Source organism: Falco punctatus, assembly GCF_963210335.1.
Source record: "Falco punctatus genome assembly, chromosome: 7".
Classification (NCBI taxonomy): domain Eukaryota; kingdom Metazoa; phylum Chordata; class Aves; order Falconiformes; family Falconidae; genus Falco; species Falco punctatus.
The window spans coordinates 977,272-993,539 of NC_137587.1; the positions used below are offsets into that span (position 1 = coordinate 977,272).

The 16,268-nt window shown below is 51.8% G+C and overlaps 1 protein-coding gene across 1 annotated transcript in view; it reads right to left on the minus strand.

Annotated features, from left to right (window-relative positions):
- The window catches only part of MAPKBP1 (mitogen-activated protein kinase binding protein 1), a 114,810-nt gene that overhangs the window by 84,757 nt on the left and 13,785 nt on the right, over positions 1-16,268 (minus strand). The window contains exons 3-4 of the mRNA XM_080394786.1: positions 15,643-16,248; positions 14,601-14,944 (exon numbers count right to left, since the gene is read on the minus strand). Of these exons, the coding sequence (XP_080250912.1) occupies positions 14,601-14,717 (117 nt within the window). The 5' untranslated portion in view covers positions 14,718-14,944; positions 15,643-16,248. The remainder of the gene's footprint in view (positions 1-14,600; positions 14,945-15,642; positions 16,249-16,268) is intronic.

The window sequence follows — 16,268 nt, forward strand, 5'->3', positions numbered from 1 at the left end:
AAAGACTTGCACTGAACAATCTTACACAAAGAACCAGAAAGGTACTCAGAAATTGCAGTTGTTTCGCTTCCAAGCACTGCCTGGGAGAAGTCCTATAGACACTTCACATGGTTCAAAAGATGACAGCAGCATCCCAATGCACCTTTGAAGCCACACAATGATGTCACTTCAAAATACTGCTCCCTATAAGATGTCACAACACGAGGACCAAGGCAACTAGAAGTACCTGGACTACTTGTCTAATAGCTTGAGCACCGAAATGCCTGCCAGAAAGAGTTCAAGAAAACTCAGCAACGGTTTCGGAGTCACAAAAACCCAAGACACTGTCACAGACAGAACTCCATGGCTTTGGGGGACCAGGTTGCTACAAACTGAACCCTGTGGGATCTCTGACAGATGTTCCATTGAAAAGAAACGAGCTGAGCAACAATCAAGCAGGAAGCCAATGCTCCAGACCCAAGCACATTGCACTTTATGCTCCTCCCTGAAGCATATGGAGTTTTGCTGTTGCTTTCAGCCACCTTCCCCAGCCTTTTCCACTGAAAGTGGAGCACTGGGAAGTCTTCTTGAATCAGCTCTAAGGAAGGGAAGCCCTGGTGCTACCCCTTCCTCCTATTTATACCAACAACATTAGTGCAACAGTTCAAACATATTTTATATATAGCTCTGTGGCTTATTTCCAGGCAGAAGTAACTCAATGCTGGTGTACATATGTTTAGACCACAGCAATTGGAAAGAATGTCCCATAAATGCTGTTAACTGCTGCTCCACTGTGACCAGAACAGGCTCTACCACTGCAGAAATACAAGCCGCGTTAGGAAAAAAAAAGAAAGAGTCATCCACCCAGAAGCTAAGCAAGCCACTTGCCACCTGCACAGCACTGACAGACTTCCACTATAGCCCCAACAGATTTATAGCTTTAAATTAACAGCCAGCTCTTGTCACATCAAGATATAGTGCCTGACTGCTAAGAGACCACATAGAGGTGACCAGGGTGTGGGCCAGCATAAGGGCTGGCATGCAATACATAAAGCATCTGCCAGTATCCACTTGCATTTTAAAATAATATTATAAACATAAAGGCTGGACAAACAGAAGAGTCAGATTTGCATAGTTCTATTTGCAAACCCTGCTTGTACTGAAAACATCAGTAGTGCCACCATGTTTTAACAAGTCTGACTTTAGTCCAATACCCATAAGCTCACATACTGAAAAGAAACAAGAAGGGCAAGGTGCAGGAGCCACGGATCGACATCCAAAATGTACTTCCCTTGGTACTGGCTGCAGGGACTTCAGTGGCACATAGAGGAGAGAGGCACCTGCTCTAAACCCACAGGACACTGATCCCACTGCTAGACTTAGGTTTTAACATGACCCCAGGCGAGCCAGACCCCAGGCAGCAGCCCACAGGGAGACAGGTGTCTGAAATATTCCCTCTCCTAAAGGAGGATGCTTCTGCTACCACATGTAGACAACCACCAGCTGATAATTACCATGCCTTTCACCAGACTGTCCCTCTCATGGGCTGCAAAGACAGCTCCACCAGTCTTCCCAGACTACATTAAAACAACCTTGCATCACATTTTTCTTTGGAACAGCTAAATATTAACATGTTCTAAGAAAAAATACATATATATCTTGCCTTTTCTTATGTCTGAATCCAATGGGACTGGACTTTAAAGAGGAGCAAAGCATAATCAACACTTCAGAACTATCTATAAAGGCACCAGCATCTTTGGTTATGTGATGTGGAAAAGTTAATGACCACCATCTCAGGCCTCCGCAGAGACAGGCGTCTCTTGTCCTGGAGGTTAAATAACCTAGCTTTATCCTTGCGTAAACCTGTTTGTAACTTCAGGGATAAAACTGCCCTTCCTGAACATGTCAGGTCAGCATCTTGCTTGGATCAGAAGAGGCTCTGCCAAGGAGCCTCTAACTGGGGAGAAAAGGGGAAACCAAGTACATATCTTGGGATAGATGATGGGGGTACAAAAGAAGAATGGAATTTTTCTGGTTAATTGTTTATTTGGTGGATGGGAAGCAGGGAAAGAGAAACAGTCTCTGTTCTGGGCTTCTCAGGACTAGTAACCCACATGGCCAGGGAATATGGATTAATGGACAAAGTGCAGCTGGTCAAAACAACATGATGAAGACACCTGCATGATATAGATATCAGGGATGCACACACATACAGTTATGTGTATGAAATGAATCATACATAGAGTCTGATCTTGCAATCAGCCACAGAGGCACTTATCTTTACGCCCACTGGGTGAAATGGAACTACTCACACTCATACTACCTCACACAAAATTAAGCACATGCTTGTATCCACAGGAATGTCACCAGTGTTTGCATTGTTTTCTTTCAAACCCTTCAAGGTCATCATGACTGTAAAAATGTTACACGAAGCCTTGTGCAAGACTTTGTGTACGTAACAGCTGTAACACAATACCAGTGGGACCTTATAGGCAGGGGAAAAGGGTGGGCTGTACGTTACTGTATTAGCAGGCACACTAAGAAAAGTAACATACGCTCCACCAGAATTGAATATGTTCTTCCTATTAAACACACTCAAGCAGAAAAATAGAAACATACTCACAACATCATGCAACCAGGCCCCAGCATTTAAGTATGCTCTACAATGCAAAATCCTGCTTGGCAGCTGTTTACAGCACTTTCCTTTCTGAGGATCTGAGAAAAGCATCCACATTAAATCACAGTGGAGAGTGGGAGGGCAGGACATGGGACAGAAACCAGGTGGCAGACCTGGAAGTAAATCCCTCTTCCAGAGGGATGGCCACAACAGGTAGGCAGCGTTCCCTCTGCTGCCCAGAGACAAGACCCCCCTCCCCAGCACAGGAAATCACCCACTTTGGCATTTTATAATGGATGTTGCTTCTAAGCCCTTCCTTATGCCCTAACTGCTTCCGCAGCTTACACAGATCGCTGATGATTTACAGTTCTGCCACGTCCTCAGCACGAGAGCTCCCCAACTCAAGTAATCCCAAATGCTACACAAAAGTGCTCCAGGCCCACAGCTCCCTGCCCCGCAGCCCAGGGCAGGAACGCCAGCTCCGCTCTGCCTGCAGTTAGTGTTCCTTACACCGCCACCTCCCCAGCCGGGGCTGCTGGCTAAGGGGAGCCGGGCTGCTCCTCCCAGTGACACAGGCCCTAAGTGCCAGAAAAAGCTACCCGCAGAAAGCGTTTCTGTTGCTTGCCAACGAACCTTTAAGCAATAGGTGATGACTGTTCCCAATTGTTTTTAAACTTCTGGAAAGCACTGACAGCAAAACTAAACGCCTTATCGCAGCAAGCACTCTCCTCTTCCTGCTGGAACATCACAGGGCTCTCCACAGCGAGCAGTACTTCACCCGTGGTGACCCGAGTTCCCCAGGTGCCCTGTAAAGCACTTTTCTTTAAAAAAAAAGAGACAGATTTCCACAAACTGAAGTGGAACTAACGGGGCAATTCAGTTCCCTTGGCAGAGACAAAGCGCTGGAAGCTGCCCCCTGCATCCGTGCGACCGCATCCTCTGCCGCAGGGGCCTGGGGCACGGCAGCCCCGCCGAGGGGCCGGGCGCTGCCTGGAGACAACGCACACTCAGCATATTATATAGGGTTTGTCTAGACTAGAAGCTTGGTTTGTCTGTTTTTTTCCAAAACCTGTTTAAATTAGAATCACTGAGGTTGGAAAGCCCTTTAAAATCATCAAGTCCAACCATTACCGCAGCCGTGCCAAGCCCGCCGCTAAACCGGGTCCCTAAGCACCGCCTCTGCGTGTTGTTAAAACTCTTCTGGGATGGTGATTCGAACACTTCCCTGGGCAGCCTGTCCCATGCCTGAGCACCCCCTCAGTGGGGAAATTGTTCCAAACACCCGATATACATCCAACCCGAACCTCCCCTGGGGCAGCTGGAGGCCGTGTCCCCTTGTCCTGTCGCTTGTTCCCTGGGAGCAGAGACCGACCCCCCCTGCCCACAGCCCCTGTCAGGCAGCTGCAGGGAGCGAGCAGCCCCCCCCAGCCCCCTCCTCTCCAGGCTGAGCCCCCCCAGCCCCCGCCCGGCTCTGGACACGCTCCAGCCCCTCAGTGTCCCGCTGGCCGTGAGGGGCCCAGAGCTGAGCCCAGGGCTCGCGGGGCGGCCTCACCCGTGCCGAGCGCAGGGGAACGGGCACTGCCCCGGCCCCGCTGGCCACGCCGTGTGGGACACCAGCCAGGGCGCTGCTGGCCTCCTGGGCACGCCGCAGGGCCCGGGCCGCGCTGGGGGCGCGGAGCCGCAGCCCACCCCGCCGCGGGCACTGGCAGAGGCAGCGCCGCGCGCTCGGCGCGCCCAGACGCCCGGGGGCGGAGCCAGAGCGCCCCCCGCCTCCCACTGGCTGGCGGCCTGTCCACGGCGGTGGGGGGCGCAGGCCCCGCCCCCCCCGCGGCGCGGCGCAGGGAGCCCGCCCGGCCGAAGCCCGCCCGCCGCGGGGCACGGAGCAGCCGGGAGGCGCCCGGCCACCGCCAGGCTGGCAGCGCGCAGGCAGGCCGGTCCGCGCAACGGCAGCCCCGGTGCTGCGCCGCTCGCCGGCTGCGCCCCAGCCTACCGCCCGGCAGAAGGCCGAGGCAGCCCGCTGGCTTCGCGGAAGGTGGTGCTGGCTCTCGGGCCCTCCTTGGCCGTTCGAGGGCCCGGAGCAGCTGCCATGCACCACAGAGACAGCCCAGGCACTGCATCTTCTGCCCTGCCTCCCACCGATGGCTCCGTTCACAAAGTATGGATCACAGGTCTCAGAAAGCAAAAAGCTTATCTGCATCCCCGCTACAGAAAGCTGGCCAAGAGCTTCGCGAAGCAAGCCTCTGTCAGCCCCCCGCCACAGCGGCGATGCAGGAGACCCGCTCTTCCAGACGTTATGGCCATCACCACAGCCAAAGCAGGTGGCGGCGAGGAAGCTGAGGCAAGCTGCCTCTAGCCCAGAGCACCCTGCCCACCCTCCTCCCCCAGCGCCAGTTATTCACGCCGCTGATTGCGTGTCAAAGACATCTCAACAGCTTAGCTCGGGAAGCCTGCAGAGACATGCAACACAAGCCGTGGATTATCAGGACGATTATCCTCCCAGTGCACGAGAGAATCCCAATTCCAGCCTCAAAAGCAGCTCAGGCTTTTCGAAACAACTACTTCCACTGAGGCCCACTGCATGCTCATCAGAAATACTTGTTAATGCATTTCATTAAAAGCGGTTTATGTCATCCCGTCCCCATTCCCCTCCGCAACCACTCCCTACAGCAGGGTTCAGGGCACAGGCTGGACAAACACCCTCCAGCTAGCCCCCACGGTTGGGCAAGGGACACAGAACCCTTTCTGAAGCCTGTCTGGCCGTGATTCAAGGCAAGAAAACCAGGTGAGCTGGGACAAGAAGGGACTGAACGAATGAAGCAGATCCCAGATCTATCCATTCCAGTTTACAGTCAGCAATGCTTTTGGACTCAGCTGCTCAAGAAGGATGACACCCCAAAGCAGGTTTGAAACAACTGCGCTTGGGACCACTATATCTAGCTCAAAACTGGGAAGTAAGCCAAATGCAAGGAGTTGTGCAGCTGTTCTAAAACCCTGGATGCTGGGACACCTCACAATAAGTGGTTAACTATCCTGTCTGGTTTACATTGAGGGGGAAAAGGCTCAGAGACAGTCTGCAGCACACAGCACAGAACCCAAAACGATTAATAGCATTTAAAAAAAAAATACACAGCTCTGTCTCAAGGTTCACTCTACCATTACACATTTCAGCAGCACAGAAGCGTTGGTGAGGAGTGTGAAAAACATCACTCTTAGCCCAGACAAAGCTCTTGCAGAAAAGATGCTAATATTGATGCAATGTAATTGGCAAAAAGAAGTCCTTTTACTGGTATAGCCTGTTTCTTTGAGGGACAGGATCATTCAATAGACTCTTTTGACGCTGTGTCACCACGAAGACAGCTTGTCATGGAAGCTCAGCTTGCAAATTGTTTCTAAACACAGGCAAGTGCTTAGCCAAGTACACCCCTACACTCATGCCCACTCTGGATACCTCCAACACCATCCCCATCCTCTTACAGTCCAGGTCACAGCCCCACAGTACAGCCATGGCTGAAACACTGAGCACCGAGGGTTGCCACCAACAAAGGAGGCAGGTCTTGCACACACTCCTTGCACCCTCAGTCCTGTTCAATGTTTCAGCAACTCCAGCATCTAGACTGCATCAGGGACTGTGCAATGAACTCAAGTTCCTTTGGTGCAAAGTCCTGGCCTGAGCAATGGCTCTTCCCCCCCTTCAAATGAAAGCATCCCTAATACAAACAAGACTTCAAAGGCAAGCAGCCCCTTATGTGCTACTCAGAGGTGAGCAACTGATTTCAAAGCCCTTGGGAGAGCTCAGAGGCTACCACTGTCGAGCACAGGAGACGCAGATAACACTTCAGGACTGGCACTTCAAACAACAACTGCCCTGTGCCGGGCCTGCCTGCCGATAAGGAAGGATTTCTGAATGGGCAACACTTTTTCACAGTGCCTACTTGGAAGAAAAACAGGAGCAAAGAGCTTTACAAGTCTGTATCCCTCAATCCACTGACACTGCCATAAAGTTGCCTTCTCCTTTCAGAAACTCCTCCGTCTGCCTGCTCTCAAGCCATTTGTTAGTGTTATGACTCTCTACCACTATGCAACCTCCAATAACCTTCTTTCTTCCAGAGAAAGGAGTCTCTCTGGATCCATGAGGGGGAAATTTCAGCCTAACTATGCGAAGTGTTTAGGAGATGCAGAAATTAAAAAAACATCACTGTAAGGAAAGAATGCCATTGTTCAAATTCCACCAGGTATGAGATCTCCTATTAGTTGTTAAATCACATCAGCCTTCTTGACCAGCCGTGAGTTTTAATACTGTATTTGGGAGAACAAGCAGGACTGGGTTTTATTGCTATTGACTTGGAAACACTGAATACACCAGCAGTTCATAGGCTGTTCTATAGTACTATTTTCAATCAGTTTCCCCACAGTAACTAACAACAGTACTGGTCTCCTGGGACACTAGCAAAATTACAAGGCTTACTGGGGTTTCCACAGCTCTAATTCATATGGTGCTTAATCTGCTTGAGCCTGTTGGAAAGTCATCATCACCAAAGCTACTGAAATCATTAGTGACAATGGAACCAAGTCAGCATTTACAACAGCACAACAGTCTGGGACCTTTAAGCAAATAATCCTAAATGAACACACAGTCGTCACATGGGAAAGGTGAGAAACATCCCTGGTAATCTGCAAGAGGCTGGGCTCTGTGGCTAAGGCTAAGATTTGGCCTCAGAGGATCAGGATTCAATTTCTACATCTGCCTCAGACTTCCTGAAGGAGTTTGGAGCCATGTCTGTACAGGAAAAGCATATCCCGTTCCCCCTGCACCTTTTTTTTTTTTTAAGCCTGAAGCTCCTCTGGGCTGGGTCTAGTTTGTCATGTGTCTGTCCAGTGCTCACCAAAGGAAGGTAGTGATGGGGTGCTCCTGCAGTCTATGGTCATACGAATACTAGCAGTGACTCACCTTTGCGCCAGTATTTTTGAAGACAGATCACATGGCACAGATCCACTGCTGGTTACAACAGCCGCAGGCCTCAGCTATATTTTCCTTGCACAACATGCAAACACGCTCAGGGCAAGGCTAAGCACCACTGTGGTGAAAGGAAATAGTGGGAAGTTTTCTCTGAATTGCAGTAGCCACCCTTCGGTGGGCACAGCCTCAGCAGAGTCTGCAGGGTTTCAGGCACAGGGACCAGCCCACATCTGAGGCTGGAAACCAGAACAGAAAGCATCCCGCAACCCTGCTACGCACGTACAGGAGCCCTCAGAGACTTCCAGCTCTGCAGAGGCAGGTACATCAGACATAAAAAGAAGCCTGAAGTGACTGAAACTGGGCTTGGTGCTAGTTAATTATTCAGACCTTAGCTGGGATCACTCAGCACTAATGCCAGGGCTCCATTCTGCTAAGCACTGTTTGAGTGCCATGTAAGTGCCACTCCCTGCCCCAGACATTGAGACAAGAGACCTTTTAAAAAAGCCAAAGACTAGCTAGTGCACGGTGTTTGCTTTCACTCTCACAGAGAGAACTGTACCAAGACTAATCAAGCAACTTCTCCCTATGACCTGATCAACAGGAACCAAAATATCTACTCAGATTCACCAGGCCAACAAAATGCTGATCATCGCTTTCTCAGCTGGAAACGGAGGTGATGCCCTGCAGTTGCTTTCCATTAGACACAGAGGAGAATGAAATAATACACAGGCTCTTGCAGACCCTTGATGATACAAAAGCAGATAGTGGCCCAACCTGGCTGGACTCCCAACCATCACTTCAACTGTTCTGTCCTCCTGAAACTAATGAGGCAATACACCACAGGTAGTATCAAGCACACAGCTAGCGAAACAGATGGCACACTTTGGAGGATGTCCCTTTCCACTGTGTCCGTGGATGCCTTTCTCCGCCACACCTCCATACGCCACAGTGAACAACAGCTCTGACCAGCCAGCAGCATCTCTGACCAGCCCTGACCTCTGCCATTTTACCATCCCAGCCAGGTCTTTGGCGAAACCTTACATGCTTCACAGCCCACTGCAGAACAACAGCCACCAAGCAAAAGGGGGTCATCAGTCTATATGTGTACGGCTTATCCAGCACAGCAGGAACAGAGTAAAACCTGCTTACGAGTCTGTCCAGCCAGGTTAGCTAAGTCCCACGTGCCTTCTCGGAATACCCAGCTCATCTGAAGGAGGTAAAGAACAATACGCAAGGCCAGGCCTCAGCAGCTCTAAAAGACCACCCAGGTAAGGAGCATATGAGCACCCAGGGAAGCAAGACCCATTTAAACCCACTAGGCAAATGACCTGGTTTGTGTTATTTATGCTGACTGCACCCCAGCTGTTAGCACATTGTCGCTCTCCCCCCGTCACGGAGAGGTCTTCCTGGTGCCTCTTGCAGTAAAGACAGCACATTGTTTAGGGGTGGTTGGAAGGGCGGATCTTTCCAGCAATCTTGTCTCAAAATTGGCAAGAAGGATCACAGTGGCTCATGGATACTGTTGCAGGCTACAAAACCAAACATGTCAACCTGTTATATCCTTTTATATCCACCATACTTCAAGAACTGAGAGCAATCGGTGTTACAGTCCTCCAGCAGAAAAGCTTTGGCTTTGATATGCCCTGTGGCTCTAAGTCACGTTCAACACTCATGTTTGGCTCCAACTCAGGCCAGGAGAGCTAGCCAGATCACTCTGTAATTTCAAGTCAAGGCATAACATTCTTATAGCAAAGAATGGAACAAGGAAAATCTGTGTGTGAAATGAAGACAGGGTCATCCTGAGCACTGTGTATTTGAGGATGGGGTACAGGGGACAAGAGCAGCCCCACAGGGAAAGATTCAGCCCCTAAGCTACGAGACTCTCAGTTGTTCCACTGACAATCCACAGATACAGACACGCCACTGAAATGCCGGTCTGGCTGCGGAGAAGCTAATCAGCCTCCGTTCTCCGCTTTAAGGGTCGCTGTTACAAGCCTGACCAGACACAGACAGGAAACCCCCTCTGCCTCTGGACAGCAGCCCCTAGGCTGCTGGAGCAATTGGCTGTGTTCAGACTGAGCGGTGCAGAGCTGGGAGAGAGATCCCTAGCTACCAGCTGGGGCCAAGCAGCATTCGTGGAGGCTGAAGCAGAACAGGCACAGCAGCAGAAGGCCAGACCAGGGCTAGAGGCATCCTCTCAGCTGTGCCGCTGGCTGCGCTGGTCCCAGTGCTGGTGGTCTGAGCACCACTCAGACTCCAGTGGAGTGCAGAAGGGCAATACTGCCTGAACGGCTCCTCAAAAGCACTACCATTATGTGAAAGACCCTTCCAAATCCTGCCAAAACAAAAGCTTATGACAGCATCAGACAGGCTGCTCTCTACTTCACCCACAGAGTCAGGCTGCTCAGCCCCACAGCCAGCTCCCTGGGAAGTTCTGCCCATGAGGAACCCAGCACGTTCTGCTGCTGCAGGACCAAGTTGTACCCAAAGACTTACAAAGAATCCCACTCTTCAACAAGCCTCAACTTCACCTTAAATGATTTAATAAGAGGTGATGATTTCTGAAGCGTTTGTATCAGTGAATCAAACTTGTGGGTTTTGGTTCTGCTCCAGTTCAGGTTCAGCAGTTCTCTGCTGATCTGGTTAAGACCAGTAGTGGTCTAAACTGATTCAAGTTGGAAGCTACAATATTTTCAAACAAGAAGGCCTGTGTACTGAGGGCAGGAAGACACAGCCAGGCCAGAAACGTTACTCCACTCTCCTGTGTCCAGGACAGCTTGTGGTCCTAGCTGAGCCCTGCAGCTTCTCAAGGGATTGAGGAGCTGGAGAACTGCATTAGGAACACAAGGGGCAGGGCAAGGCATGAGGGGTCTCAAGCTTCCATGGATTCGCTTCCCTCTTAAATCTGTGTCTGCTTGCTGGCAGGACACAGAGGTATGCGTACATGTTTCTGCTGCCCTAACGGGGAAGCTCCCATCAGGCTGACGGGAGCCCAGAGGCTGGCAGTAAGAACAGACCATGCCTCACCAAAGGACGACAGGAAACACTGTCCCACTAGGAGCTACTTAGTCAGGGCTCATTTTCAGAACAAAAGCTCTCAAAAAGGTTTTGTGGAGCCACCCAGTCCAACCCAGCATCATGGAGCAGCAACAGGCGCTCCAGCTGCACATGTTTGCACGACACTTGGCAGGGGAGAGACCACAATACAACAGTCCCCGTGCCGAATGACTTCCTGCTGGGGAATGTCAGGTTTTAGTCAAAGCGTTCTTTCCAACTTGGCAACTTGAAATATTTCTGGCTTAGAAAAAAAACCAAGAGAGATCAAAGAAATATGCAGCAAATTCCAAATCTGTGTGGTTTTGTGTTTGGGTTTTTTCGACCCACTAGCTTACCTTCTTCGGGAAAAGCCTGTAGCAGACTTCGTAGCAATTTGTTTCTACATTGATATTCATAATCTGGTTTGACTGAGTATACCCGCCGCACGTACACTCTACAATAGGCACAGCCACATCAGTTTAAAAGATGCTTATATTGTTAAGCTGTACTCTTGTGAACATGAACAGTCCCTGCAGGAACTGTACCTGCTCAGGTGCATTACTTCTGTGAGCAGAGAGATTTACATAGCCAAGCTGCAGGGCAGTACAGCAACCAGGACATTTTAGCAATGGGAGACAGCTTGACCCTTAACTTCCCCACTGTCCTGCTAGTGCCACTCATTCAGGGTGATCGATGCTGCCTAAAGGCACTCTGTGCCCAGTTTTTAACCCTGCATCTCTACCGGAATGACAAGCACGGTGACGAGATGCATGGCCGGGTTTCTGGTAGGGCTAGTAATCATCTAGAAATTGAACACAGGCCAACCAACTTATCTGAGGAAATTTTAGCTTCCAGGCACCACACAGACACATTACAATCCCAACAATCAACAGGTCTAGACTGAAGTCACTGTACTCTGGGTCTATATTTGTTCAACACAAAAACCAGAGATCTGGAGAGGACAGAAAAAGTGGATTTGAGCCACAAACATCAGAAGACAAAAACAGAAAAGGTCTAAACAGAGTTAGTCAGACGGCAACAAAAATCAGGACTCCCACAAAATGTAAGTTGTTTCCAAAAAGCAGCAAGAAAACAAAACACTACACCCAACTTGCCAACAAACTTTACTTAAAGAGCTCCCATTCCTTCCCCTTATTTTATTTATTATTTCTTTCAAGTATCAATGATTATGTATTGGTTCCTTAGTTTTACTCCTGTAGAGATCTCCTGTAGCTGTTCCGTAAAACCAGGCATTAAAGTATAGGCAAGAAATAAGTCCTAATAAAAGTCACAAAACAAGTTCTCTCTTGTACAGCTCCCAAGTAACACACTGCAAGTCCTGCACAGCCATCATGCAAAATATCTCTACTTACACACACTCCCCCTTCCAGAGCAATGCACAAACAGGTCTGCGGAGCCAGCCTCCCACAGCCTGCCCACATCCAGCCCGGCACTACATGTCTGCTTTGCTGTAAGGAGCCAATTTTCACAGGGCTTCTCTTCAGCATGACAAACTGTCCAAGGGGTCTGTCCCTCACCGCTGAGACAGCCTGGCTGGCTTCACACCACCAAAGGGTTGTTTAGGAAAGAGCAGGGACACCATGGACACTTTGCACTCGTGGGGGGAAAATCACAGCACTGGAAGCCGAGGCAGTCCCACTGAGGGTACTTGTCCATCTTAAATTGAGCAGCTGGTTGCAGTAAAGCTCAAGGGACTCAGAGGAACCACAGGGCTGTTGAGGGCTTGCTCTTCACCTACATCTGCATGTACAAAGCACACTATCACCTTTCAGGCATTAACTTAGCGCCGCAGTCTTACTCCATCCTATGCAACCAAGCAGCATTCAGCACAGGCGACCAGCCAAAGCTACCAGCTTCATAGCCCCTTCCATATTTCTTGTGACTAGAGTCACATGCATCTCTTGGAGCAGTCATTTCTCAAAAAGTCCAAGAGACAAAGCAGCCTGAAAAAACCCTCCCTGCAGGTCAGCAAGGATCCTTCAAAAGTGATGTGGATGATGCTCAGCTTCATTTCCAAAGGATTTACACTCACAACAAATTGGAGACTGAGAGGATCTGTTTCCTGCTATTTTAGAAAAGTAGTGCTGCTTCTCACCTTGGAAGGCAGTGGAGCACACACATAGCAGAGGGAACATCTCCACAGACATCCAACATATGTTGGATCTTTGGTAAGGGGCCCACTCCTTTTTGCCTTGCCTGCTCCAGCTGTCCCGCTGAAGGCAGGCCATAACTCACTTGAGGGAATTCAGAGCAGATTGCTTTAGGAAACCAGCACCAGCACCTAACTCCTCATCCTGACAAATTGCTTCTGCCAGCAAACTCCCCATCGATTCCTTTGCATCTCACTGATAAACTGCTTTTACTAACAAGATACACAAAATCCTCAAACCCTAATTTGATGGTGTTCCAATGAATCCACGATACCCCTAGGGGATCAGACAGCCCTGGCTGCACACTGGAAGACAGCACAAAGGATACAACGGAGCTCCTCCAAAACTCATGTCAAAGCAAAACAAAATGAAACGGGTATCAGGGAACAGCCAGCATACGTAGCAGCAGGTCCCAGCTCTGAAAAGGAGTGTGCAGCCCTCAGCTCCCATTCCTAGAGCCAGAATCCAGTGCCTGCTGTAGTACATGGTGGTACAGGTGGCTTTTGGCTCTTTCAACAGAGGTCTCTGCAGACTATAGAGATCAACAAACTGCTCCTCAGCAATAGCTACAAAGTACATTTCACTGGCAGTCCACAGGCTGCATTAAATGCAACACATTGCACACACCGAGGTCATGCACAAACACCAAGGACCCTCCTCTAAACAACTTTGAGGAAGCCAAGAAGGTTTTTCTCTTGCTTGACAAAAGTAGTATATTGTGTTCCTTGGTATTAAACAGCCATCTCAGGGAAACTCTGACCTGAACCAAGAGTTCTGAGACCAGGACTGCAGGCTGGGGACAGGCCATTCAAGTAAGGTGTCATTTATTTCCCCTGAAGTTTTAATCACACTCTTCACCCTGAGAGAGAAATTTTGAAGCAGTACTGTTTTGAGACAAATGAATGTGCTTTCCAGTCATGGATTACAAGCATTTCTTATTTATTAGTGAGTCTTCACAAGGTGGGAGGGATTAAGCTTTCTACTTATGTGGAGAGCGAGCTATGCAAAGGCTGTGATTTGCCCAGGTTTACAGGTGAATCAGTGGCAGGGGGAGAATGAGGAGCCCTGACTCAGAGGCACCTGCTGTCAGCACAAGGCAATGCCATCCAGCTCCTGTTCTCCCTGCAGCTGGGGTTAAGTCATCCTCCTCTCCTCATGACACCAGTCAATTCCAGTGAGTGACTGGCAGGCATTCTCCACACCACCAAGAAGAATGATGGATTTTTCAGGTAGAAGCAATGACACCCCAGACAAGACATCCCCAAGGGAAGCGGATCTGAGGCACACGGAGGAGGAACACAGAGGAAAGCTCATCCAGCAGGCCTGTGGAGCACAGACCCCATCTGAACACTCACCTCCGAGACATATCTCACATCCTCCATCTTTTGGATCCTCCTACCCTTCCCCACATGCTCACAGAACACTCTTTTGCAGGGTTGAGAGCAAGTGCTTACAGAGATGAACAGGCTCTTGTGTCTCATTAGCTGCTGGTAATGGAGGTTAGCAGTTGGGAACATGGAGGAAGAGGCAGAATTCTATTTCTCCTGTCAGGCATCCATAACAACACACACCACAATGCACGAAATCCCAAAAACTTTCTGATACAGACCCAGTACGTACCACACAAGTGAAAAGAGTGTGTCTCAGAAGTGGGGATCTGGGCTTTAGCAAGGATCCACAGTGCAGTAAAGGCCCCAACTAAAAGACAGACTACAGTCATGTATCAGTTGCTCTGCACCACTCTACAGTTACACCAGGTCTCCCACAGCAGTATTGTTTGTACAGACAGGACCTTAGGCAACAAAGTTAAAGCATGCCGGCCGCACCACATGGCACTCACCTTGCTGCCTATATCTTCACGCTTGTTCCCAGGCTTGCTTCTCCTCAGCTTAATGGAAGGGGAGCGAAGTAGGTTTTTGATCCGACTTGTTATTGTAGACCCTTCGACCGACATCATCTTCAGGTGCCAAGAGGGTATTCACCCCACAGGCAAACTGTGCCTGGGGAACGAGCCCAGGTTTGAGGCAGGAATACCAACGTGCTCAGCTTTGCTCACACGCGTTCACATATCTCTCAGCGATTCTGCTTGGGAACTCCACTCCTGTTACACTGCAAAGCTATTCACAGAGGCTGGCAGGCTTTCCTTTTGCAGAGTCCAGAGGATCAAATCAGCAGTAACCTAAACTGAAAGATGCCCCTGTGAGTCAATCCGGCATTTGCAATAAATTCTAGCCTCGTTCTTCACCAAGAAATGCCAAAGGCAAGAGTCTACTGGTGGGCACAACATTACTTATTCTCGGAGGCTTCCACAAAAACCATCATCCTTTTTAAGTATCAATTAGCACATCTAAACCAATGCCCTGATCCAAAATTTAGACCTTTTGCACTTCAGTATCACCTTACAACAAAGGCAAAGCCTCGTGCCACGGCAGCGGCTGTGGGTGCTCCCAACCCCACCGCTGCCCCACAGGCACCCACCGCACCGCACCGCACCGCACCGCACCGCACCTTCGCGGCCCGCAGCGCTCGGTGACCGAACGGCAAGCCGCGGAAGCCCACCGAGAGCAAACGCGGGGAGTTCCCCACTCACGGTCTGGCTCCGCTCGGAGCACACATCTGCAGCGGGTGCCCCGAGGAGGCAGGCGGACCGCACGGCACCCCCGCCCCCGGCACGCCGCCCGCGGCCGCAGACCCCGGCTCGCCCCCCCGCGGCCCGGCCGGCTGGAAGCCCCCGCTGCAAACGGGGGCGGCGGGAAGCGGGCGAAAAAGGGGGGAGGAGGGGGAGCGGAAGGTCCGATCGGCACAGCCGCCGCCACCCCCTCCCGCTGCGGCCTGCTGGGCGCCCCAGCCCCCGCCGAACCCGCCGGCTCAGCCTCTCCTACCTGGCGCCCAGGAGCGGCTCCGCCGCCGAGGCCGGCGCCCACGGTGCCCCGCAGCGCCTGCCCATGCAGCCGGCCTCCCCCGAGGAGGGGCCGCGGCGCGGGCCGCCCCCGCGGGCGGGGCGGGGGCCGTACCCTCGGCGGCGGCGGCGGCAGCGAGGGGGCGGCTCCGCAGCCGCAGGACTCGGCCAGGCGCGGGGGGCCGAGCCGCCCGCCAAGCCCCGCGCCGGCCGCAGCGGCCCAGAGCCGAGCGCCCGCCCCGCCGCCCCCCCCGGCAGCCCCGCGGCCGCCCGCCCGCGCTACGGCGGCCCGCGCGGGTCAGGCCGCGGCGCGGAGCGGGGGGGCGGCGGAGGGACACGGGGCAGGGATCCGGCGGAGGGATCGCGCCGCGCGGCGAACCGGGGCTCTGAGGGGGCACCGGGGCTCTGAGGGGGCACCGGGAGCGCGGCCCCCAGCCGGCAGACGGGCCGGACCCGCGGGAAGGCGAGGGGGCGCAGTGAGGCGCCCCGCCGTGCCCGCCCCCCTCAGGGTCGCCCCCCCCCCCGCCTCAGGGCCTCGGGCCGTGTGCCCCCGCCTCCCCTCAGGGCCTCCCCCCGTCAGGGCCCTAGGCTGTGTGCTTCCCGCCCTCA